General features: G+C 43.6%; 1 protein-coding gene across 1 annotated transcript in view; it reads left to right on the plus strand.

Annotated features, from left to right (window-relative positions):
* Positions 1-27,579, plus strand: part of LOC117515481 (protein fantom-like) — a 123,284-nt gene that overhangs the window by 73,327 nt on the left and 22,378 nt on the right. Inside the window, 10 exon segments of the mRNA XM_034176047.1 lie at positions 3,409-3,897; positions 4,140-4,300; positions 5,274-5,367; positions 5,661-5,807; positions 12,957-13,036; positions 18,523-18,709; positions 20,313-20,397; positions 21,407-21,543; positions 26,981-27,159; positions 27,394-27,447. Coding sequence (XP_034031938.1) covers positions 3,409-3,897; positions 4,140-4,300; positions 5,274-5,367; positions 5,661-5,807; positions 12,957-13,036; positions 18,523-18,709; positions 20,313-20,397; positions 21,407-21,543; positions 26,981-27,159; positions 27,394-27,447 — 1,613 coding nt within the window.

Genomic DNA, 27,579 nt, shown 5'->3' on the forward strand with positions numbered 1-27,579 from the left:
AGATCACTGCAAAAAAAAGGTTTTCAGCAGCAGCGGACATTTGCATGTGAACAGCTTTGATCAGTGATCAGAAACACCCACCAGGGTTTAAAAAAATGCAGAGAGAAAGAGACAGCGCTATCTCTCTTTCTCTCCCTCTCTCCCTGCTCTCTCTCTCTCTCCCTCACTCTCAGTGCTGAAACAAGATGGGAAGTTTTAAGTTTGCTTGTGACTTTAAGTGCCAAATTTTTCTACTTTTTTTTGGGGGGGGGGGGGCACACATAAGGACTCTGAACTTTGCGATCTGATGTTCCCAACCCTGACAAGGAAGCAGTGCATCCCGCTGTACATCTGGAAACATGAGTGCCGCTTGCTTTACTCTTTTGAGTACGGAGCACATTTCTTCAACACAAAAAAGAAAAAAAAGAAGGTAGGAGTGCGGCAAGGGCTACACACAACAGAATGTATACATTAAGAGCAAACATACGCAGCTGCAAGCAAATCTATGAACGCAACAATACCCGAAAAATGCTGAGTTTGTGTGCATTTCGGGTATACAGACAGCAATTAGAGTTATGGTATTTGAGAACCATTTAGTGTGTTTGGAGTGTGTATTATTTTTGTGGAGTTTTTAGCGTGTGTGGTTAGTGTGGTGGTGCTGGGGTTTTTTTGTTTTGTACAAATGAGGTGTCAATGTTGAGCATGCGCTTCAGTTTTTTTCAATTGGAGCAAGACGGAGCGCGCAGCGCTCATCAGTCTGAATCAGACAGTGATGATTCTGATGATGAATGAGATGATCCCTCTGTTGTTCTGGACGAGCAGGCAGAGCAGGTGGATCCACCAACGTGCGCACAGATATCCATAATGGGTCAGATCGCGTGCTTCTGCTTGCAGGTTCTCCAGGACTCAGGCGCTACAGAGCTCTGTCCCAGCGCCGAGTCCTGGAACGCAGAGCAGGGTGTAGACATACACTGCTCCAGCAGTGGCTCCAGGTATGTTTCGTTTAAAGCAGTGGTCTCCAAACTATTCCAAAAAGGGCCGAGAGGGTGCAGGTTTTCTTTGCAGCCACTGACTCCAGCGGGTGATTTCACTGATGAACTCATCCCACCTGCTCCAAGTGATGTTAATCAGTGAAATCACCTGCTGAAGTCAGTGGCTGCAAAGAAAACCTGCACCCTCTCGGCCCTTTCTAGAATAGTTTGGAGACCACTGGTTTAAAGCGTCGAGATCAATGTTAGCTTCGGTTTGGTTCCATCATCTACAGTCCATAATATAATTAGAAGATTCAGAGAATCGGGAGAACTTTCTACACGTAAGCGGCAAGGCTGAAAACCAACACTGAATGTCTGTAACCTTCGATCCCTCAGGTGGCATTGCATTAAAAACCGACATCATTGTGTAAAGGATCTTACTGCGTGGGGTCAGGAACACTTCAGAAAACCATTATCAGTTACCACAGTTCATTGCTACAAGTGCAAGTTAAAACTCTGCCATGCAAAATGAAAGCCATACATCAGCAACATCCAAACACCGATGCCTTCTCTGGGCCCGAGCTCATTTTAAATGGACAGACGCAAAGTGGAAAAGTGTGCTGTGGTCTGATGAGTCCACATTTCAAATTGTTTTTGGAAATCATGGATGTCGTGTCCTCTGGACAAAAGAGGAAAAAGACCATCCAGATTGTTACCAGCGCAAAGTTCAAAAGCCAGCATCTGTGATGGTATGGTGGTGTGTTAGCGCCCATGGCATGGACAACTTAGACATCTGTGATGGTGCCATCAATGCTGAAAGGTACATCCAGGTTTTGAAGCAACATATGCTGCCGTCCAAGCAACGTCTTTTTCAGGGACATCCCTGCTTATTTCAGCAAGACAATGCCAAGCCACATTCTGCATGTGTTACAACAGCATGGCTTCATAGTAAAAGAGTGCGGGTACTAGACTGGCTTGCCTGCAGTCCAGACCTGTTGCCCATTGAAAATGTGTGGCGCATTATGAAGTGCAAAATACGACAATGGAGACCCTGGACTGTTGAATAACTGAAGTCTTACATCAAGCAAGAATGGGAAAGAATTCCACCTTCAAAGCTTCAACAATTAGTGTCCTCAGTTCACAAACGCTTATTGAGTGTTCTTAGAAGGAAAGGTGATGTAACACAGTGGTAAACATACCACTGTCCCAGCTTTTTTTAAACGTGTTGCAGGCATCCATTTCAAAAATTGGCAAATAGTTGCACAAAAACAACAAAGTTTATCAGTTTGAACATTAAATATCTTGTCTTTGTGGTGTATTCAATTGAATATAGGTTGAAGAGTATTTGCAAATCATTGTTTCATTCTGTTTTTATTTACATTTTACACAGTGTCCCAACTTCATTGGAATTGTGGTAGTATATTTTGGGTTAGTCGATGGATGCAGGCCACAGTCTCAGCATAGAAAATTTTCCTCCCTGTCACATAGACTTAAGCTATGACCATATTTCCCCACTAAACTATCAAATTCCTCACCCACATTCATAGTAGGCCCTACAGGCTCTCTAATCACCTGCACCATGACCTGCTGTGGTGTCCTGATGTTACTTTCCCTTTAAGTATCTCTCTATGTCCACAGATAAGATGGCAGCACCTTCCTTTGGAGGGCTTGTTGATGCGGACAGCCATGGCTTGTTATTGCCATAGCTAGTTATTGATAAAACTAGAGCTCTGCTGTCGATGAAAATTTGTCAGCCACCTATTTCAGGATGTTAGCCTCCTAAATGGTGAGGTTATTAGTGCTCTCTATGCCCATCTATTTGACTTCAGACTGTCGTATCCCAACATCTTTGGCGCCAGCATGAGTAACAGTGTTAACATATTTTGTGTCATGGTCCTGAGTTTGTCTATTCTTACCTAATGCCAGCAGCCTAAGATGAGAAGCAGTGTTGGATGGTCTGGCCCAAGGTAAAGATTTCATAGCAGCTGGCATCTCTAACCTAACTTTGCAGGTGATGGAATCACTAACACATGGTGTTTTGGCCTGGGATGGGGGGGGATGTCGCCCGTAAGATGGAAGGCTTATTAACAGGCCTGGCAATGGCAGAAAAACGGTTCATAGTTGGTATAGGTGACTGCTATGCTTTTGGGGCTTTCTTCAGCCTCACCACAGTCCAAAAACAGTCATTCGTGACCGGCGGAGCTATGGTAAAGCTAACGGGTACGCTATATGCCCCAACATTAAATCTGTCTATAGTGCCCATAGCACCTATTTCCAAAGATTTAATAAGCTGGTCTAGCTTACGGACGTGACTCTCTAAGAAGGCCACCCAGTCTGCCAGTGTCGCATACTTCACCTCTATTTGTGTTGTAACCTGTGCTGTGGTCAGAAAGCAAGAGTTGACGCATGCACACATGCAGTGTTCCTAAATATGAAAATGTTCATACTTTATTCTTAGGCATGCTTGGTGAAGTGCAGTCTTTTGGTTCAGTGAATTACTGGATGAGGATGACGTTACCTATGAAGAACACTGTGCAGCTGTATCAAGGCAAGATAAAGGCTGAGCGCGGCATCAGCGATTCACTGAATGAAGATGGAGGGGTAACTCGGCTCCTGCCGTCCAGCATCAGTTGGAACGAACTTAGCATCACAGTGCAAAGTTGCCAAGGCCTCCAATCCAAAAGCTTCCAGCAACCAAGCCCATATGTGATCTACAAGTTCTTTGACTTCCCAGACTACCCCACTGCCACTGTTCATAACTGCAGTCACCCTCAGTTCAACAACCATAAGTGCTTCTCTGTCCTAATGGATGCAGAACTGGACCACTACTTGAAGTCTGAGGTCCTTCAGTTCTATGTGTTTGATGAGAATGAAGAACAGATGGGCACATATCTGGGCAAGTCCAGAGTGCCGCTGCTGCCACTGGCCCAGGATGATGGAATCAGTGGTGAGTGTTTTTAAGAAAACAATTCACTTTTACTATATCACAATATATTTAGTTCCTCAAAGTTCACACTGCCAAATCTCAAAAGAAATATAGCATGTTAAAAAAAAACATTCAAGTATTATTTGCAAAATTGACAGAAATGCATTTTAAAACATTCTTGTAATGCTGAAGTTGTCTTAAACCTGTCCATCTTTTAGCTTGTTGTCTAACACATCAAATCATGGGTCTTTTGTCCCCGTCAGGTTTGTTTGAGCTGGCTGATCCCTCTGGACAACACGCTGGTCATGTTGAAGTTATATTGAAGTGGAAGTTTCCATACTCTTTTCCATTTGACTCAGTCACTTCTGCTGAAAAGCATAAATTTATGTCCAAAGAGAATCCCACAGAGGAACATGCTGAGACAAAAACATATTGAGTACAATGTAGATGAAGACAAGAAGCTAAAGAAATACAGCAAAGATGTAGAAGAGACACTGCAGAAAGAGAAGGAAACCAAACAAACACTTTCATCTGCCCCAGCTTCTAAGGTGAGGAGATGAAGCCAGTTAAAATGATGTGTTAGCAGTACTGCAGCTGATCATTAATGAACAGCAAACTTGATTAAGGCCATGCAGTTGTCATTAGAGCCAACGAGCTCACAGCTGGTGTGGATGAAGACTGCTTTTTGAATAGTCTTTGAATTTTTGGCATTGAATGCTGAAAGCAGACTGTGTTTAAAAAGGTATGTAAATGAGAATTTTGCACCTGTTAATGACCGTAAGCATAAAATAATTAAATCAGCCACTTGCAGCTATATGCCTTTGTTATGCAGGAACTCTGCCACATAACTGAGTGTGTGTACATACTGGCATTTTTTGTCTGTCAGTCTCAATTACTTACTGCTGCATGGTTCACACTCAGACAAATTCAGATGCTATCAGCCCTGCTAATTTATTTGACCATGATAAGTCATGCTGCATGTGCAGACATACCAATTTGCATGTTTCCTCCCATTTTTGCACACTCGGGTGAACAACCCCAAATTGCATTTTCATAAAATGCATGTATGCTAAATGGACAGTATGCATATTTTGCACATATAACAGAGGCAATCCTTGTTGCACACTAGTAGTACAGCAGGCAGGTGAATTTGCGCATGCAATGGTGTTTCTGCACGTTTTTACACACACAAACCATGAATGAATGGGAAAATCTGCTTGTGGTCACTTACGACGTAATATGAAAGCAGAGTATTTATCAGTAGTAACTGTTAATATAAAAACACCACAGATTTGCTTTAAATGAACACTCTGATAAATGTATTATGATTTATTGCGTATCAGCTTCACGTTGGTATTCTCTCTGTTCTTTTTATCCAAATGCCTTCTTGTCATCAGCTCACTTCCAAAGCTCAGCCAGAAGACCAAGGTAAAAGAGCGACCAGCTGCCAAAAAAGTCACTTTTGGAGATCTCACAACTGCAAACCATCAGGTGAAATTGTTGCCTCCTTGTTATTTTAGTTAATGTCTTAAAGGCATTAAAAATTGATTCTGACAATGCAGTATGTAATGCAGTTGTTGTTATCCTTTCGACTACTCTGTTTGTTTGTGTCACCACATGTAATGTCAACAGTAATGCAGCAAATTCTATATATCACATCCCAGAACAAGAATAGTTTTTACCCGAAACCTCATCAGCTGTCAACATTGTAATCATCATTTTTGCAGTGTTGAATGATTTCAGTTGTGATTCGGACTGACTTTGGTTATACTGTAAATTTTCAGCTGGTCTCAGGGTATCTCTGACACCTCAGAATATCACAGATGAAGATGATGTGACGAGCAGTCTCAGTTCTCTGAAGGGCAGATTTGTTACAGCAAGTTCTCAGTCATCCTCTGACAATTCAGAAATTTCTGAAGAACTTATTCTAGGTAAGAAAATATGGATAAATAGACTTGTACTTTTGTTTTAAAAAAGCAACAAAAAAGCAGTTTATGTAATTTTAATTGTAATTTCTCATTAAATACTCCTTTTTTTCTTTTTGAAAGTGGCTAATGGAATTTTCTTTTTGTTTATATATATATATATATTTGCATTGTCATGTTTAAAACTCCTCACTTAATTTGAATAATTCCAAACTGCTGAGGTCTTTGCCATTTTGTGTTGTGTTCTTTGGCCAATGTGACATCATCTCCACTGCTGTTAGTGACAGGGATGTCAGACAGTCAAGATAAGAATATTATAGCTATTTTCTGCATTTTTCTGATAAATTAAAATGTATAAAGTAGGCCTACAAGAATGTGCTGACAAAATGTAGCTGGCCTTTATTGAGTCTCTATCTTTAAAAAACAAATGGATATTGTTGGGAAAGTGTAGTGACACGGACCCCAACAGGGGGCGTAAATGACGGACAATGGAAGGAGTCAAATTATAACACTTTACTGTTGTGAATGACACAACCAACACGCAGATTCAGAATGTGCAACAGTCAATTAATAAAAGGTGTCGTGTGGGCAGGCCTCGACGTAGGAGACGCCCTCTGGAAACGAACCGGAACCACACGATTTCCACCACCACCGAACCCAAGGAATACTGGAGCCGCCAGTCCCGGATCCCAGTGGCCACCTTCCCGGCGTGTCGGAGGTACTGCTGGCAGAAAGCAAAGACAGTCAAAGGGTGGGTGTGTGAACCCCAGTAACAATCCTGGTGGAATTCCACCTCCACCTCTCTCTCAACACTTTGCAGCGGTCCTCAGAAGAAAAGAGCGCCGTCTTGCACAGCCTCCACTATCGGATGGTACTCCTGCAAACACTCACATAACAAATATTGCAATCACAAATGGCTGAGGATATTACTTCCAGATGAAGATGATATCTCGGCAGTTGGTGGAGGTGTCTTCCTGCTTTTATACCATGTGATGATTAGTGACAGCTGTCACGGATGATGGATGACAGCTGTTCCTGAGGCGGCAGCGCCCTCTCGTGCCTGAAGCCCGCACTTCAGGCAGGGCGCCCCTGGTGGTGGGCCAGCAGTACCTCCTCTTCTGGCGGCCCACAACAGGAACCCCCCCCTCAACGGGCGCCCTGGCGCCCGACCAGGCTTTTCCGGGTGGCGACGATAGAATCGGCCAGGAGGGCCGGGTCCGGATGAAGCTCCTCTTCACCCAGGAGCGTTCTTCGGGTCCATACCCCTCCCAGTCACCAAATCTGAAAGCCCCGGCCCATTCGACGGACGTCCAAGAGCCGTGAACTGTCCAAGCCGCTCCCCGTCGTAATACGGGCAGGAGGCGGCGCTGGACCGGGAGCACAGAGGGGCGTTAGTTGCGGTTTATCCTGGAGACATGAAAGACCGGATGGATCTGCAGTGAGCCGGGATTGGAGCCTCACTGCGGTAGGACTGAGGACCTTGAGGATGGGGAAGGTCCAATGAATCGGTCTTTTAGTTTGGGGGACTTGACCTGGAGTGGAATTCCTTGTGGAAAGCCAACCTCCTGCCGGGCTGGTATGTGGGGGCCGGGGACCGTCGACGTGCCATGGGCTTTAGCCTCGTCCGGGCCCTCAACAAGGCCGAACGGGTGTTTGCGCCACACCCGACGGCATCTCCAGTGGGCCTGGACCGAGGGCACACCGACCTCTCTCCTCCCAAAGGAAAAAAGGGGGTTGGTACCCCGACCACCTCGATGGGGAGAGGCTGGTGGCAGAGGACACCTGGCTGTTTGAGCGTACTCGATCCAGGCCAGATGTTCACTCCAACCATCGGGTGTGTGGAGGTCGTGCACCTGAGGGCCTGCTCCAACTCCTGGTTGGCCCGTTCGACTGTCCGTTAGTCTGCGGGTGATACCGAGACGAGCTTACAGTGGCCCCCAGTTCCAGCAGAAACTTCTCCACACCTGCGAGGAGAACTGGGGACCGCGATCCGAAACGATGTCTGTTGGTATCCCATGCAGCCGACGACATGGTGGACAAGGAGATCCGCCGTCTCCTGGGCTGACGGGAGCTTCGGGAGGGCCACGAAGTGGGCCGCCTTGGAGAAACGGTCCACTCGTGAGTATGGTGGTGTGTCCCGGGACGGCGGGAGGCCCGTGACAAAATCCAGACTGATGTGGGACCAGGGGCGGTGAGGCACAGGAATGGCTGTAGACGTCCCTGTGCCTTCTGTGTGGTCCGCCTTTGCCCTGGCGCAGGTGGTGCAGGCCTGGATGTAAGCCCGGACATCAGTCTCCAGGACGCCCACCAGAAGCGCTGCCGGACCACTGCCACGGTCCTACGCCCCTGGGTGGCCGGAGAGCTTGGACCCGTGACAGAAGTCCAGAACGGCAGCTCTGGCTTCTGGTGGGACGTATAGTCGTTCTTCGGCCCTGTTCCGGATCCGGGCTCCGTGCCAGGGCCTCCCGGACGGTCCTCTCCACGTCCCAGGTCAGAGCAGCCACGATAGTGGACTCCGGTAGGATGGGTTCCGTGGATCCGACAGCTCGGTCTTGACTTCCTGTCATGCACCCGGGACAGGCATCCGATCTTTGGTTTTTGGTCCCGGGGCGTAGGTGATCCGGAAGTCAAAACGGCCGAAAAACAGTGACCAGCGGGCTTGCCTGGGGTTCAGTCGCCTGGCGGTCCTGATATACTCCAGGTTCCGGTGGTCAGTGAAAACCGTGAAAGGCACTGACGCTCCCTCCAGCGGTTCTCCACTCCTCAAGAGCCTCTTTCACCGCAAGGAGCTCTCGATTGCCCCGTCATAGTTCCGCTGCTGGGGTCACCTGTGGGAAAAATAGGCACACGGTGAAGAACCTTATCGGTTTCTCGCTCTAGGATAGCACGGCTCCTATCCCTGAGTCAGAGGCGTCCACTTCAACCACAAACTGGCGACCAGGATTGGGCTGCACCAAGACCGGTGCAGTCGAGAACCGGCGTTTCAACTCCCTAAACGCGGCTTCGCACCGATCCGACAGGTGGAAGGACATTTTGGTGAGGTCAGGCCGTCAGGGGGCTAACTATCTGACTATACCCTTAATGAACCTCCTGTAGAAATTAGCGAAGCCGAGGAACTGTTGCAGCTTTCCCTACGGCTTGTAGGTTGGGGCCAGTCTCTCACCGCTGCGACCTTGGCCGGATCCGGGGTGACGGAGTTGGAGGAGATGATAAACTCCAGGAAGGACAAAGAAGTGCGTGTGAAAACTCACACTTCTCGCCCTTCACAAACAACCGGTTCTCCAACAACCGCTGCAGGACCTGACGTACTTGCCGTACATGGGTCTCAGGTTCCGGAGAACAGATGAGTATATCATCCAGATATACGAAGCGAATCGGTGCAGGAAGTTCCGCAAGACGTCATTAACCAAAGCTTGGAACGTCGCGGTGGGCGTTAGTGTAGGGCCAGACGGCATGACCAGGTACTCAAAATGACCTAACGGGGGTGATAAATGCCGTCTTCCATTCGTCTCCCTTCCGGATCCGAACTAGGGTGGTATGCGTTCCTAAGATCCAACTTGTGTGAGATTTTGGGCTCCATGCAGGGGGGGAACACTGAATCCAACAAAGGCAACGGGTATCGGTTGCGAACCGTGATCTCGTTCAGCCCCTGATAATCAATGCATGGACGAAGACTGCCATCTTTTTGCCCCAAAAAAGAAACCTGCTCCATCGGAGAGGTGGAGTTACGGATCAGCCCGGAGCTAAGGAGTCCGGATGTAGGTCTCCATTGATTCGCGCTCAGGTCGGGAGAGGTTGTACAGCCTGCTGGACGGGAACTCCACGCCTGGCAACAAATCGATGGCACAATCATACGGACGGTGCGGGGGAAGAGTGAGTGCCCGATCCTTGCTAAAAACGTCAGCAAGATCGTGGTACTCAACCAGCACCGCCGACAGATTGGGGGGGGAACTTGGACCTGCTCCTTAGCCTGGGAAACAGGGAGGAACCGAGGATCCCAACACCTCCGATGGCAGGTTTCGCTCCACTGTACCACCACCCCGGACGGCCATCAATCCGGGGATTGTGTTTCATCATCAGGGGAACCCCAGAATCACACGGGAGGTAGACGGAGTCACGAAAACTCAATCTCCTCCCTATGATTCCTGACACTACCAGAGTTACTGGTGGTGTCTTGTGTGTGATTAAAGGGAGTAGGGTGCCATCTAGTGCTCGCACACTGCAGTGGTGTAGGTAGCGCCACAGAGGGAGCCCTACCTCCCTGGCCCATCTGCTGTCCAACAGATTCCCTTCTGACCCTGTGTCTACCAGTGCTGGGGCCTGAAGGGTTAAATCCCCACTAAGGATTGTAACTGGGAGTCGTGCGGCAATATGTGTGTGTCCCATGTGAATTTCTTGGCCCACCCTAAGCCCAGTTTCTAGGGGCGGGCGTTTATTGTTTAAACCGTTCGGGGCAGTCCTCTCAATTGATGCTCCATTGAGCCGCAAACAAAACACGCCCCGCGTGGAACCTCCTCTGTCTATTAGGTGGTCTAAATGAGGCCCTGCTCGTGTCCATAGCTTTGTCAGCAGGGGGAGCTGTCGTCCCACGGGACGTAGAGGCCAGGGAGCGTGGGAAGGGCGGACCTTTCTCGGACCCGGAAGGAAGAGGGACGGTGCGCTCCCGGCCACGCCCTTCGTCTCGTTCCTGACGGCGTTCCTCCAACCGATTGTCTAACCGTATAACGAGATCAATAAGCCCATCTAATTCCCGCGGTTTATCCTTGGCCACTAGGTGCTCCTTTAGGACTGACGACAGTCTGATTACAAAGGTGGCGCGGAGCGCAGCGTTATTCCAGCCGGACCTCGCAGCCGCGATGCGGAAGTCGACTGCATAAGCAGCTGCGCTTCGGCGCCCCTGTCTCATCGACAGCAGCACAGTTGAAGCGGTCTCTCCCCTGTTAGGGTGATCAAACACAGTTCTGAACTCCCTCACAAACCCAGTGTATGTGTGAAGGAGCCGTGAATTTTGCTCCCAAAGCGCCGTAGCCCAAGCGCGTGCCTCTCCCCGAAGCAGAGTAATCACATAAGCTATTTTGCTTGCGTCTGACGCGTACATGATGGGACGTTGTGCGAAGACAAGTGAACACTGCATAAGAAAGTCCGCGCACGTCTCCACACAACCTCCGTACGGCTCAGGAGGGCTTATGTATGCTTCAGGGGATGGTGGGAGGGGTTGTTGAACCACCACTGGAACATTAACATCTAGCACAGGATCGACAGGAGGAGGAGCTGCAGCAGCGCCCTGAGCGCTCGCCGCCACTTGCGCGGAGAGAGCCTCCACCCTGCGGTTCAGGAGGATGTTTTGCTCGGCTATTTGATCCATGCGAGCCATAAAGGCGGTGAGAATATGCTGTAGCTCACCAATCACGCCTCCTGCAGATGCCTGCGCTCCCTGCTCTCCCATTGGTTGTTCAACAGCCTGGTGATGCCCCTCGGAGTCCATGACGCTGGCCGAGATATCCTGTTGGGAAAGTGTAGTGACACGGACCCACAACAGGGGGCGTAAATGAAGACAATGGAAGGAGTCAAAATTATAACACTTTACTGTTGTGAATGCACAACCAAACACAGCAGATTCAGAATGTGCAACAGTCAATTAATAAAGGTGTCGTGTGGGCAGGCTCGACGATAGGAGACGCCCGTCTGGAAATGAACCGGAACCACACGATTTCCACCACCACCGAACCCGAGGAATACTGGAGCCGCCAAGTCCCGGAATCCCCAGGTGGCCACCCTTCCCGGCGTGTCGGATCTGGTACTGCTGCAGAAAGCAAAAGACAGTCAAAGGGTGGGTGTGTGAACACCCAGTAACAATCCTGGTGGGAATTCCACCTCCACCTCTCTCTCAACACTTTGCAGCGGTCCCTCAGAAGAAAAAGAGCGCCGTCTTGCACAGCCTCCACTAATCGGACCGGTACTCCTGCAAACACTCACAATAACAAATATTGCAATCACAAATGGCTGAGGATATTACTTCCAGATGAAGATGATATCTCGGTAGTTTGGTGGAGGTGTCTTCCTGCTTTTATACCAGATGTGATGATTAGTGACAGCTGTCACGGATGATGGATGACAGCTGTCACCACGGCTTGTTCCTGAGGCGGCAGCGCCCTCTCGTGCCTGAAGCCCGCACTTCAGGCAGGGCGCCCTCTGGTGGTGGGCCAGCAGTACCTCCTCTTCTGGCGGCCCACACAACAGATATCCTACTTTCAAAATGACAACTTGACTACCATCTTAACAAACAAATATCAGAGTAGTCAAATAGCATCCAAGATTATGCCAAGAAGCTGGTCCCCAGGTACAAATCACAAAATGAGTAGTTGTACCTCTGACGCTGGAAGACAGAGAGTGGTGAAGAGGAAGAGGAGACATTATGGAAGACCAGACCCCTCTATCAGATGTATCACCAGCAGATAGATGGGGTGGCTGACATCAAGAAATCATACCAATGGCTAGCAAAGCCTGGTCTTAAGCACACCTCAGAACCTCTGATTATGTCAGGACAAGAACAATCCCTGAGCACCAGGATTTCAGTAGTCTGATGACAGCAGCACAAGATGACCGCTATGCAAAGATGCCCCTGTGACAGTCCAGCACAGGGGGCCAGGGTGCAAGATGCTAGCTGGGACAGCATGCAGTGAGAGGCACAGCCAAGTATTGGAAATAGTGTACAGGAACATTTGTGCAAAATATGGACTGGAGCTTCTGTGGGACTTCAAGCTCCAGACAGACAGACAGGAGCTGTCCAACCAAATAAGGAGCAGAAAAAGTGTCCGTGTCTGTGCCGTAACTATCTGCACATATCATGAAAAATGTGCTATCAGCTAATGCTGTGAAAGCCCTTGATTCCGTGTTGGGCATCCGGGTAAGTCCAGGTTGATGCAATGTGCATTGTTTATATGAAAAACCGACATGCAGCAGGTGAAGAGATCCATTAAAATGTCAGTCACCTACTTCTTCACACAGTCAGAGCTCCTCCAGGTCGAGTGAATATCTGTGTTTAACTTTATCAAGAATCAGGAATCAAACTATTGAGCCTTTGATTAATCGCACATTTACATCTTTTCTCCTTATTTTCTGTTTGGATCCAACCAGATGTTAAAGAAGTTTCAGAAGTCATGGAAGGTCGGAGAGAATCAATGCAGTCTGACAGTGATGACTGTATCGTTTTTGGACAAGCAACGAGGAGGAAGGTCAGTCATCTGTGGCCATGATTATATTGTACAGACTTTGCTCAGAGTCAGTGTGTGCAAGTACCTGTTGATGTCCGTCCATTGAAATGTCTTCCAGCACATTTGTTTTTGAGTCTTCATGCTTTTCAGTTTTACAACCCAAAATCAGAAAAAGTTGGGAGAACATGGAAAATGTAAATTTTAAAAAAAGTGATTGTTACATTTACTTTGACTTCTGTTTCATTCCAGACAGTGTGAACACAAGATATGTCATGTTTTGTGGGGTCATTTATTACTACATATTGATGTGAGTGACAGAAATCCTTAAACTCTACATAGTTGAAGTTTTTATTTCAGTAAAGGCCTTTTTATGCTTCTACTGCTCTGTACCTTTGTGGTCACGCAATCAATTCAACTTAGTTGTGAACCTTTCAAAGTTCTCCGTCCAGGTTGGTGGGTGTCGCATTGCAGCTCACTGCCAGAGCAGTAGGGGGCACAATACTTTTCATGAAGACTGGCCTACTATCCCATAAAGTTGTTGATTTTAAAATCAGATAAGTGAGAGTCCAGAAATGATGTAGTTAGCGGACCAATCACAGCCCGTGTGGTTTCCGTCTTCTTACAATTTTTTTGAGGTGCGTATTAGGCTATGGAAAGGGGCTCTGAGGGGGTTCGCAATGACGCAGAGGGCTCTACATGGCTACAGATTTGCGGATAAGGAGTTACATAAATTGAGCTTAAACGTAGGTGTTTTTTGTGTGATGTAGCCGGTGGGTTAGATGTCTTTAAGTGAGTCAGTCAATCAGTCAGTCATGTGACTTTTCACTTGTGAGCAAGTTCAGTTTTCCTGGCCTGATTGTCACCAAATGTCTTACGTGTAGTGATCCCAAGAAGCCTGTTGATTCGGGATCAAAGATCAAGGTTGTTGGAGTGTACTTTGTAAAAAACCTCATGAGCACAATAAACTTCTTTCCTGATTGTCACCAAACTTGGTATGCATGTAGCATGGTGATTTGGCATCACCATCACCATACACTATTGATTTTTATGGTCAAAAGTCAAGAGCACTGGTGCACACTTTGTAAAAATCTTGTGAGCGCAATAACTGTTTGAGTTTCTGGGTTAGGCTGAAACTTTCTCAGTTGCTCCCTCATATGTATGTTAAGTGTGGTGATCCCAAGTCACCATGATTAACACACTATTACTTTGGAGGTAGAAAGATTTTATTTGTTTATATATTGAGATCCGCATTAGCTTCTGCCCAAGTGATGGCTAATCATCCTGGAGTCCTCACTCACACATAAAATCTAGCCACAATAAACAACCCCCCCCCCCCCCCCCCCCAAAAAAAAAGCATAAGTAAATTCATGGCAAGGATAGAAAAACAAACAATACTATCATCAATACACTAACACAAGACACAAACAAAAAATACTCATCTAATCATTCATGTGGATGTCCAAAAAGTGTACAGGTTAAATCCTTAACGTTATTAGGTGAAACACTCCATTCTGAAGCTCTGTAAAAAAAACTGAGCCTTTTTAAGAAGTTTTTATTTTGCCGAGGAAGAACCAAGTTTTGCCTGTACAAAAATAAGTGTAATATTGATGTGCAGTCCATCTGGAAAGTATTCACAGCACTTCACTTTTTCCACATTTTATTATGTTACACCCTTATTTCAAAATGGATGAAATTAGTATTTTTTTTTTTCCTCAAAATTATACACACAATACCCTATAATGACAATGTGAAAAAGGTTTTTTTTTTTTTTTGATTTTTGCAAATTTATTAAAAATACAAAAAACTAAGAAATCACATGTACATAAGTATTCGCAGCCTTTGCCATAAAGCTCAAAATTGAGCTCAGGTGCATTCTGTTTCGACTGATCATCCTTGAGATGTTTCTACAGCTTAATTAGAGTCCACCTGGGATAAATTCAATTGATGGGACATGATTTGGAAAGACACACACCTGTCTACATGCAAGGTCCCACAGTTGACGGTGCATGTCAGAGCACAAACCAAGCATGAGTTCAAAGGAATTATCTGTAGACCTCCGAGACAGGACTGTCTCGAAGCACAAATCTAGGGAAGGGTACAGAAACATTTCTGCTGCTTTGAAGGTCCCAGTGAGGACAGTGGCCTCCATCAACCATAACGGAAGAAGTTCAGATCCACCAGGACTCTTCTTAGAGCTGGCTGCCCGTCAAAAGATCGGGGGACAAGGGTCTTAGTCAGAGAGGTGACCAAGTGAAGAGAGGAGAACCTTCCAGAAGGACAACCATCTCTGCAGCAATCCATCAATCAGGCCTGTGTGGTAGAGTGGCCAGATGGAAGCCACTCCTTTGTATAAGGCACGTGGCAGCTCACCTGGAGTTTGCCAAAAAGAACCTGAAGGACTCTGACCATGAGAAACAAAATTCTCTGATGTGATGAGACAAAGATTGAACTCTTTGATGTGAATGTCAGACATCATGTTTGGCGGAAACCAGGCACCATCCCTACAGTGAAGCGTGGTGGTGGCAGCATTATGCTGTGGGGCTGTTTTTCAGTGGCAGGAACTGGGAGACTACTCAGGATTGAAGGAAAGATGAATGCAGCAATGTACAGAGACATCCTGGATGAAAACCTGCTCCAGAGCGCTCTTGACCTCAGACTGGGGCGACAGTTCATCTTTAATCAGGACAGTGACCCTAAGCACACAGCCAAGATATCAAAAGAGTGGCTTCAGGACAACTCTGTGAATGTCCTTGAGTGGCCCAGCCAGAGCCCAAACATGAATCCAATTGAACATCCCTGTAGAGATCTGAAAATGGCTGTGCACCGACACTCCCCATCCAACCTGATGGAGCTTGAGAGGTCAGGTGTTGCCAAACTGAACTTACATTGGTCACTGTTCACCACTGTTCTTTATGGAATTATGTGACTGTTCTGACTGAACTGGGGGTCAGCTGGGGGTTGGGGTGTTTCTCTTCAACCCATATTCAGTTGAATACACCACAAAGACAAGATGTTCAAACTGATAAACTTTACTATTTTTGTGCAAATATTGCTCATTTTGAAATGGATGCCTACAATACCCTTCATAAAAGCTGGGACAGGGCAACACATGATTGGGAAAGTTGATGAATGCTTAAAGAACACCTGTTTGGGAACAGGTAAGTGTCATGATTGGGTATGAAAGGAGCATCCCCAAATGCTCAGCCGTTCACAAGCAAAGATGGGGCGAGGATCACCACTTTGTGAACAACTGCGTGAAAAAAATAGTCCAACAGTTTAAGAACAGTGTTTCTCAATGTTCAATTGCAAAGAATTTAGGGATTCCATCATCTACAGTCCATAATATAATCAGAAGATTCAGAGAATCTGGAGAACTTTCTACACGTAAGCGGCAAGGCCGAAAACCAACATTGAATGCCCATGACCTTCGATCCCTCAGGCGGCACTGCATTAAAAATCATTGTGAAAGGATCTTACTGTGTGGGCTCAGGAACACTTCAGAAAACCATTGTCAGTGAACACACTTCGTCGCTACATCTACAAGTGCAACTTAAAACTCTACCATGCAAAGCAAAAGCCATACATCAACAACATCCAGAAACGCCGCCGCCTTCTCTGGGCCCGAGCTCTTTTGAAATGGACAGACAAAGTGGAAAAGTGCGCTGTGGTCTGATGAGTCCACATTTCAAATTGTTTTTGGAAATCATGGATGTCTTGTCCTCTGGACGAAAGAGGAAAAAGACCATCCAGATTCTTACCAGCGCAAAGTTCAAAAGCCAGGATCTGTGATGGCACATCAATGCTGAAAGGTACATCCAGGTTTTGGAGCAACACATGCTGCCATCCAAGCAACATCTTTTTCAGGGACGTCCCTGCTTATTTCAGCAAGACAATGCCAAGCCACATTCTGCATGTGTTACAACGGCATAGCTTCGTAGTAAAAGAGTGCGGGTACTGGACTGGCCTGCTTGCAGTCCAGACCTGTCACCCATTGAAAATGTGTGGCGCATTATGAAGCGCAAAATACGACAACGGTGACCCTGGACTGTTGAACAACTGAAGTCGTACATCAAGCAAGAATGGGAAAGAATTCTACTTACAAAGCTTCAACAACTAGTGTCCTCAGTTCCAAAACGCTTATTGAGTGTTGTTAGAAGGAAAGGTGATGTAACACAGTGGTAAACATACCACTGTCCCAGCTTTTTTGAAACATGTTGCAGGCATCCATTTCAAAATGAGCAAATATTTGCACAAAAACAATAAAGTTTATCAGTTTGAACATTAAATATCTTGTAGAGCAAAAACACAGAGTTCACCGCGCTTCTGTATAGCACAAACAAGTCTGGTGCAACCAAGTAGGACTAATTAGTAAAAAAGAAAAATAACTGGTGCAACACAGGAATAAGTGCCAGAACAGGTGCCAGGACTCTGAGGAAGATGTGACTCTCACATCGAAATGTTAGTCTCGTTGAACATTTTTTGCTTTCAGCACCTTATTAAATTTTCTGGCACGTATTCCTGTGTTGCACCAGTTATTTTTCTTTTTTATTAAATATCTTGTCTTTGTAATGTATTCAATTGAATATAGGTTGAAGAGGATTTGCAAATCATTGTATTCTGTTTTTATTTACATTTTACACAACGTCCCAACTTCATTGGAATTGGGATTGTAATTTCTTGGAATTTATGGTGGCAGATTTTGCACAATACGTCTGTTTTTGGTCTTTTTCTACCTCTTCTCCACTGTTTAGTTTTTTCTTCTCTTCGCATATTCAAGCAGCTGTGCATCGCTGATTCAGATCCAAGACACCCAATTTCTTCACTGACTTAATGCAAGTCTTGTCCGGTGTTTGAGTAAATTTGTGGAAAGAGAGGGTGACTGCATGGAAAAGTAATGATACTCCCTGATAGGAAGTGTTCCGAGCTTTAAGCAGATATGTAATTGATGTGAGTTTCATGCTTGTTATTGAAATTTCCACATAGGAGGCACAACCTTTCAGCCCACTGTCACATAAATAAACCACGGTGACCACTTATTACTTAAAAAAAATACATTGTGTCTTTTCTGTGTTCTTCAATTTGTAAAAAAATCGGGCTGTATTTCTTCAGAACTTAAGCATCCAGTTTGCTCCCATCAGATCTCAGAAGCTAAGCAGTGCAGGATCTGGTTAGTACTTGGACGGGAGACCTCTTTGGAACGACAGAGGCTGTGTGTGTTTCTCCAAGTAAAACTGGAGGTGCGTCAGGGAGGGCATCCGGCGTAAAACCTGTGCCAAATACAGATGCGGAACTGGCTGTATCCGCATCCGACAACGACAACAACAACATTAACTTCATAATTTAATGATATTCAGGAACGGAACTGCTTTTAAATTACATTTTGAATTAATTTTGAATTCTGGTAGATTCAGAATTAATTAAAGAGACATGGGGACCTGGCTGTGTTATTGAAAGGAGTTGATACATAAAATTGTAAACATAATGTGGATCGACATGTTCCTTCTCAGGCCTCAGAGCGAGTACGAGTGGAGATTGTGTCTCTGACACTGAGACCAGAGTCTCGTGTTGCCCAGGACAGCAGTGTGGTGTGTCTGTTTGTAGAGTATTCTTTCCTGGATCTGCCCACAGAGGAAACCCCATTATCACTGCCCAAACCCCAACATGGCAGCAGCATCAACTACAACTACAGCAAAGGTAACAATATTCTAATGACCATGGCTACATGATACAATGATGCATGATATTTTTGTCATGGTACAAGGCGATGTGGCTCAGAGAGTGTGGGGACACAATGGCACACTCACACACAGATTATTTAAAAAGCTTCATCTGATAAACAGGCAGTGCTCAGTACACAGGGTGGCAGTCAGCATGGCAGAGGTAACAGACAGGTGTTAGGCAGAGGCGTGATCAAAAAACAAGCGGAGATCAAAACACAGGGATACAGAGGTCGATGGGCAGAGACAAAAGCGTGATCCAAAAAACTAAGCAAGGTTGAAAAACGACAAAGGCAATCAGTACTGTAACAAGAGTCTGGAACAAACTGGCAGTGAAGGACAAAACACACAAGGCTTAAATAACAGAGGTGGTAATCACAGAAAATTAGACACAAGTGAGGGGAACTTTCAGGAAGGGGTTGTGGAAGAAAGAGACGAAGATGAGTGAAGGCATGTGTAAGAGAGGGCAGCGAGATAAAAACAAAGCAGACAGAAGCAAGAGAAATCAGTGACAGAAACACCAACAGTGAATAACATGAAATGCCAAGAGAAGCATAAGACCAAAGGCCGAACAAATATTAGCATGATAAAAAATACATAGATAAAATAGATAAAAAAGCTTTTTTTTTTTTTTTTTTTAAGATACTTAGATATACCCAGTAGTGGGCACAGATAAACAAAAAAGTAACTTCGGTAACAGATAATCAGATAACTTAAAAGTTATCTTTGATAAAGATAAACCACACAAAAATGTATCGGAAGTTACAGATAACCGATAAATTCCAGGATTGTCTCTGGTACACTTGCAACTACTAACAAGCTGATATGATCACTTTTGGAAGCATTAAAAGGGATGACAGACCCAAACAATGAGTCAGCACCTGTTTACTACATGCCTTCCAGCACAAACGCAAGTTGAGGGATGCTATGAAGCTCACCTCTCTACTCAAGCACAATGATGCCGTCAGGCGGAGGAGGTCTTGGAAAATAAAGCATTGCTGAGTTATGGCTTGGTGTATAAATAAAATGAATACTGAACAATTAGTGTCCTCAGTTCCCAAACACTCATTGACACAGTGGTAAACATACCACTGTCCCAGCTTTTTTGAAACATGCTGCAGGCATCTATTTCAAAATGAGCAAATATTTGCACAAAAACAATAAAGTTTATCACTTTGAACATTAAATATCTTGTCTTTGTGGTGTATTTAATTGAATATAGGTTGAAGAGGATTTGCAAATCATTGTATTCTGTTTTATTTACATTTTACACAACGTCCCAACTTCATTGGAATTGGGGTTGTAAGTGGGAGAACTTACAAAATCGAAAGTGGATTGAATACTTATTTGCCTCACTGCATGTGGAAAAAAAACCCATCACGGAGCCTCTCTGATTCCCAGGGTGTTGTGTTACTGCGGTTGTCGTCTTTCATTTAATTGCATGTAGAATTGGTATACTAAGAAAACAGTCCTGCATCGTACAGTTCTGTATTTGTTCCACCATACACACATGAAAGTAACTACATTGTATCTGAAAGGTTGACCCCTCCTACTCATTTCTTAATTTTCCACCCTGCCAGTAATTCCGATGGATATGGAAAACAATGGTGCCAGACGACAATTGTTGAAGACAGTTCTGCAGGGACGCAATAGGCAAATGGAGAGGTAAGGAAAACCCTCGTTCTGCTGCCGCAATATAATAAAGATATAAACTTCATTGAGTGCTGATGATTTCATAATGAAATTTTATACTAAACATTGAGCAAAGTAAAGCAGTGATAACAGGTTAATGTGATGTTTATTTCTCTTGATCATATTTGCTTTGATATTTTTCTGGCTTTGGCTGGACAGTAAAGTTATGTTTTATTCTGATGTTTCATCCAGATTTCATTATTGAATTTTTTTTTCTATTCTATTTCTTGTCTTCCCACACAGCAGTAAAAGAAGTTTTCAATTGGTTCAAGATGCTCTTGGTTGCTTTCTAGCCAAGATTAATAAATCTGACCTTATTTCTTCAATATTAGCCACACTATATTTTTCTCTTGGGTGTGTGGGTGTTTTCTAAATCATATAAAATAAAACAAGGTAGTTTTGTTCAGATGTACACTGATATGCTAATGTTTTCGGCACATTTGATATGCTTAAATGGTTGAAAAATAAAAAAATTGCTATCGATGTAATAATGTTGTCATAATAACAATTAATTAATTAATTAATATATACATTTATTTATATAACACTTTCAGTCAGAAAATTTCTAGTCATTTCCATCATAAAAACATCAAATGTTAAAGTAAAAAAAAAAAGTAAATATCATAGTACAAGTTAATATTCAAGTACAAACATATACAAATCAACACAAATTAATAAAGTAATACAGGATAAAACCACACATAGTTATAAGCAACAGAAAATAAATTAGTTTTAGGATTAACCTTAAAAAGCAACGGTAGTGGACCTTCGAATGACCCTGTGGTGACTCAGCTACTAAATCACTGTTGTTTTTCCTTTAATGTAATCACCTGTAGATTATTCTGGTTTCTGTAGATTGTAGATATACCAGTGAAACAGAAGGCTATGATTTTGTCTGCACTTAAACAAGAGACCCATATGTGTTGATGTGAAAACATTATTGCTCTTATCACTACTGCACTTGACTGTTGTGCCTGGACAGAATCCGGTTCACGGTGGTGAGTGAACCACCCGAGGAGGAGCAGCAGCACAGGGAGTGTGAAGATGTCGGGGTGGCCTTCGTGAGCATTCCTGAAATTCTGGAGAAACAACAGGATTTAACAGAGACGGCTGTGAACAGTTAGTACACACACACTTTTTTATTTCAGCATACTATCATTTGAAGTGCAGGATCAGGCCCAAATATAAGACAGGGTCCCCTCCCCCAGAAAGGACATCTGAAAAATACAGGGCCGACTCTGTTGTAATAATGTACACACTGGTCTTCCTGAGATCATTCAGATCACAGTGTGTGTGCTGTGCCCGCCATGAGCTGAGGGCTGGGAGTCCAATGAGCTCCTGAAAAAATAAATAAATAATGTTCTGAGTGGTGCCCCTATTTGGGAGGACTAATGTATATCACAGTTTAACAGTTTATTTGTTTAGTGCATAATAATAAACATCTCAATGCACTTACAATAAATTGAATTAAAATAAAAGTAAAACACAGATATAACTAAAATGATAAAATATAATTAATAGCTTAAAATGCTTGTTTAAAATAATATAACTTTAAGTGTCTCTTAAAATTGTCCAAATCTAGGATTTTAACGTTACTGGGTAGAGAGTTCCACACGTGTCGCAGCATGTGTGAAAGCTCGAGTCCCAACCTGAGTTCGACATCTAGGAACCTTCAGGTTGAGCTGGCTACTGGATCGTAGGGTACGCTGTGGGCTGTACACTTTAATAAGATCTCTTAAGTAAGGTGGTGCTAGCCCGTTCAGACATTTATATGTCAGAAGGGCAATCTTAAAAGGAAATACGATATTTCACCGGTAACCAGTGGAGATCTTTCAACAACGGTGTGACATGATCGTATTTCCTGGCCCCACACACCACTCATTGCACAATTTTGCAGTTTTTGCAGCTTATTGATAACACACTTTGGTGTTCCATAGAGCAGAGCATTGCAATAGTCTATATTAGAGGTCACAAAAGCATGCACAGTTCTCTCCGTGGCAGATTTATCCAAATATTTTCTTATTTGTCTTATTCGTTTCAACTGATGATAACCTTTCTGACAGATGTAATTTACATGATTTGTCATTCTAAGTTGTTGATCAAACATGACACCAAGACTTTTCAAAGATTGTACTGGCTTCACATGTGAATTTCCAACTTCATTGTCATGTATAGTTACTTTTGCAAGCTGTTGAGGCATTCTAAGTAACGTGAACTCAGTTTTTGTGTCATTTATCTTCAAACGGTGAAAGAGCATCCATGCTCTAACCTCCGAGATACAAGCACAGAGACTGTTAATGGCACTGGTCTCAGAAGTGTGGTCTCCAGGCTTATACGACAGATACAGCTGATTGTCATCTGCGTATCCACTGACCTGGACCACTGGCAGATGTTTCTCCATGATATCATACAAGGCACACAGATAACCCAAGAAGACAACCGGACCAGCACAGCTTCCTTGGGGGACACCATACTTCAGTCTGTAATGATCAGAGATGGCACCGTGTATAATGACACGCTGGTCCCTATCCTGTAAATAGGACTGGAACCAGGAGAGTACGTTTCCTGAGATCTGAAGCTGGCTCGGGAATATGCTGGTAAAAATGTCTAAACTCACAGTATCGAAGGCTGCGGACAAGTCCAATAGGACTAATAACGTCACCTTCTGAGAGTCCATATTGTTGATAATATCAGAATTAATTTTCACCAATAATGTCTCTGTACTGTGGGACTCCTTATATGCTGAATTCTTGCTAAAAAATCTATCAATCTGCCTCAAATGAGCAACATACTGAGACAAATCAGCCTTCTCCACCAGCTTCGACATATAGGACAAGTTACTGACAGGTCTGAAGTTCTTGAAAATGAGTTCCAGCCCCGTCTTCTTCAACAATGGTATTATCAAAGCGATCTTCCAATTACTAGGGAAGACACCCTCACGTAGGGAAGTGTTCACTATATCAGTAATTGGCTGGATCAATACATCCAGACACTGTTTTAGTAGAGATGTCGGTATTGGGTCTAACTGTGATGACTTAGTTTTTGACCTGTTAATAAGTTTCATGACATCATCTATTGATAACATTTTAAAGTCAGTGAGATGATCATCACTAGTTGCACAGCCAGAGTATTGGCCCATATCAGGAATATAATCTGACTGAATAATGGTTTCAATGTCACTCATTATTTTATCTATTTTATCAATAAAGAAATTTGCAAAGTCTTCACATAGTTGCTGGTCACTGTCAGCCTCAGGATACACAGAGACCGCAGCTCCCTCTGTGAGATTCTTAATCAACTTGAAAAGTCTTTGCTGGCTGAAAATACTTTTTTAATTTTATTCTTTGCTTGTGAAACATGCACATACCACTACTACATGTCACTGGAATGATATTGCAATTGTTCTGCAAGATCAACACTTTTTCTGACTCAAACGCTGTGTTTGATTTAATCTCTGAAGCATTCCCTCTCTGCCATCAGTACTGCAAATGCATGCTGTAGGCAGATTCTACATGAGTGATTGCTCCAAAAGCAAAACGCAGAAGCAAATTGCTTCCTTCTGCAGCTGTTGAGTACAGTACCTGCATTGACGGTGGCATACGCACAGTCAAATTGAAATGTTCAAGTCGGTAAGATGAAATGGTTTAAAATCAATAAAAAAGTAACCTATTTACTTGGATTCTTACTTGCCAAATCTATTAGGCCGACATAAATAAAGAATACTGTAAAGGTGGTTGTACACACCTGAATGAGCTAATCAGGTTTTGTTAGAGCCGGGAGAAAATATGTGCAGATGAAATATGTGCAGGTTAGGGGTCCCTGAGGAGCAATGTTATAAAGCACTGCCAAAAACCCAGGGTTCCCATTCTTTAAAAAGTCTTAAAAACCATTGCATTTGTTTGTCTAAAAATAAGGCCTGAATTGGTATTAAAATGTCTTGAATCAGTCTCAAAAGATTTAAAAATGCTGAGATATGGAAAGTAGGTTTCTATTCATGTTTTCTTCTTACATCAAAATTAAAAATACCTAAATACCAATATCTTTTTTTTTTCTTTATTTTTCATAATTCAGCCTCTTGTAACACTATGCAAAGTGAAATAGCGGAACCAATAAGGCACTTGGGGAAGTGTAAATTTAATGAAAATTGACTTTTCAGGGAAGCCAGTAACCATGTTCTCTTACAATAAATAGTTGGGCATATTTGGCCCTCAGCCATTAATACTGCTTTTGTTAATTGTAACAATGGTCTTAATGTATGGGTTTAATATATATATATATATATATATATATATATATATATATATATATATATATATATATATATGGTAAAAAACTCCAAAACCTCTTTTTCAAGAGTGACCTGACCAAGACGGCAGCACAAAAGCAAAGTGGTTACATCAAACAGAAGACACACACATTCAAAAAACAGAATTGCAATACATAGTTACAAAGTGCAATTACACAATCCAATTGTCCTTATTTCTCTGTCCATAATGATTGTTTTAAATTCCCCCAAAGTTACAAGATGCGTCAATTTCAAATCCTTCTGCAAAATGTTCCATGTGGATGGGGCAGCAACTTTAAATGCCTTTTTGCCCAGTTCAGTTGAACTGGGCAAAAAGGCATTGACACTACTCTCACTATGAGTTTTTCCTCTGTACTTGACTGCTTGACACAACCAAAGTTTGTTTGATTTGTTTCATTCCAACATCTTTCACAGTGTCATTTCTGTGTTACTAGTTAGCAGCGGTGGGCACAGCTAACCAAAAAGTTAGCTTCGATAACCATTAATCAGATAACTGAAAAGTTATCTTTATGACGATAAACCGATAAGCTGCTTAAAAAATGTATCTTTATTACAGATAACCAATAACTATTATTGATTCGGACGCGGCTACATCAGATTACACTGTCGGCTTCTGATAAACCAGTTTCACTTTAAGCGCCACAGGAGCTGCTGGGTAAATTCAAGGATCACAAACACACAAGAACGCACAAAAAATGAATGAATAAAAAAATAAAACCACAAACACTGTCATCATTTTTCAAAAGCAGTAAAACACAGTATTAGAAGTCACATTTTATCTCTGTATTAGATACACCGTCATTTACGAGCTAAAAGCTGCCGCAGTTTTTCACACGCTTTCAACCCTGTGGCTCAAACAACCGAAATACATCCATTGATTGGCAGAGTAAAATACATGTAGTAAGTATAAATTCTTACCTGTTAGTTTCAGTGGGATTCATCTGAAAAAAATAATCATCCTGAGATTATCCAAAACGGTCTAAACGGTGAAGAAACGTCCCAGTCTGTACACAGCTGCGCCTCGAGAGTTCCTCTCTCCCACCGAGTCTTGGCGATACCATCCGCCACAAAGAAATAAAATAATAATAATGTTAAAATTAGTCAGTTTTAGTCCGACTTCTTCTTCTTTTGGCTCAAATGGCGGACAGCACCAGTTTAAGGTGCATTTACCGCCACCTACCGGGCTGGTGAGTGATTGCTGAGATTTTACAAAACCTTAACTCCTGGCAGCCATAGTCATTTGTTTAGATGTGATGAAGTAATCCAGTGTTCTTTAGATATTTAAATAATACTTTTTGCACAATGCGTGATGGGTTTTGCAGCAGATTTCCAAGGGACAAGGAACCGAAACACTGTAACGTCCAAAGTGAACCTGAACTACACTACCCACAATGCTTGTGTGTCAACCAGCCAATCACATTTTGTGCTTATTGATGATGTCATCAGCAAGCGACAGCTAGTCTGCCATAAATAAACACATATCAGACAGACTAGATTTTGGGGTTTACAAACGTTTTTGACTGTTAACCTTTGCTCACTTTACCAGCAAAGAAAGTTATCGGAAATACATTTATCGGAAGAAAATTGGTCTTAAAACTTATCTGAAAAGCTAATCCACTAGCAAAAACATTAGCTTCGATAATTATCTGCTATCGGATTAGCTGAACTGTGCCCACCACTGCTAGTTAGCATGCTAACATCTCCATAAGATGTCTTGTAAATCACTTCACAGATATTATCTAGTTACAAAAACACCAGAAAGTGTTTAAAGGTGTGACCGTTGTCTGTCATTGCAAAATGGCCATTTGGTTAAAAATGAATGTCAAGTCATCACTTTACCTTTGTTGCTTGTAGCTAATGTGACTATAGTGAATCAGGATTGGAGAGAGGTTAAAGTGGGTTTGTGATTAGAGAATCCTCCATTCAAATTTTGGTCGCAACCGGAAAATCACTAAGGGCCCTTCGGCACCCCATGTTGCTCCCAGGGTGCAGTTGAGGGCCTTGTATGGCAGCATGCTGATATCAGTGTCTGAGTGTGTGAATGAGTGAATGTGATGCATCTTTGTAAAGCCATTTGAGCATCTGTATCAGGTATGAAAGTGCTATATAAATGCAGTCCATTGACCAATAGTCAACTTCACAGTAATATGTTGTGAAGACAAGGCACACAGACCCATCTTCTGCCTGAATCAGTGACAGAATTGAATTTGTTTTGTGTGAACTTGATGTCCTTCTGTCTGTGTACCACAGTACTGGATATAGAGGACAGCAGCGTGGTCGTCGGCAGTCTGACTGTGTCTGTGGAGGGATTGGAGGCTCTGCAGTCCATCATGGAGGACCCGGACCAAGAGTGAACCTCTCCTCTTTCTTCTGCTTCCATCAGCATGGAGCACCCTGAGAAAACGACCAATAAGAACAAAGACGCTGACGTTTGGAAGCATTTGTGTTACAAACCTGGATTTATTTGGCTGCCTGTGAAACAACACATCCTGCTGTAAATCACATAAACACTGTTTAAGAGGACAAATGCTGAAATAACACAGTGATTTAATAGCAAACAGATGTTTGTTTTGCCTTCAGGTTTTATTTTAGTACTTATTTTGTTATAGATTTTTACTTTCAAATGCCCTGTGAATGTTATGTAATAAATATCCTGTCTGAAGTCAACACTGGGCCAAATGCAGAACGGTTTTGAGCTTCTGTCAGCTGTGTTGCAGGTAAGCAGCCTTCACGTGGAACTCCATCAGCCTATGTTTGATTTGAATACTTGCCAGCTTCAGAGAAATCTAACTTTAAATAAAGAGCCTGAAATCTACATTATTACTCTGCACAAAGCTGCTGCTATATTT

Source organism: Thalassophryne amazonica, chromosome 8, assembly GCF_902500255.1.
Source record: "Thalassophryne amazonica chromosome 8, fThaAma1.1, whole genome shotgun sequence".
Taxonomy (NCBI): Eukaryota; Metazoa; Chordata; class Actinopteri; order Batrachoidiformes; family Batrachoididae; genus Thalassophryne; species Thalassophryne amazonica.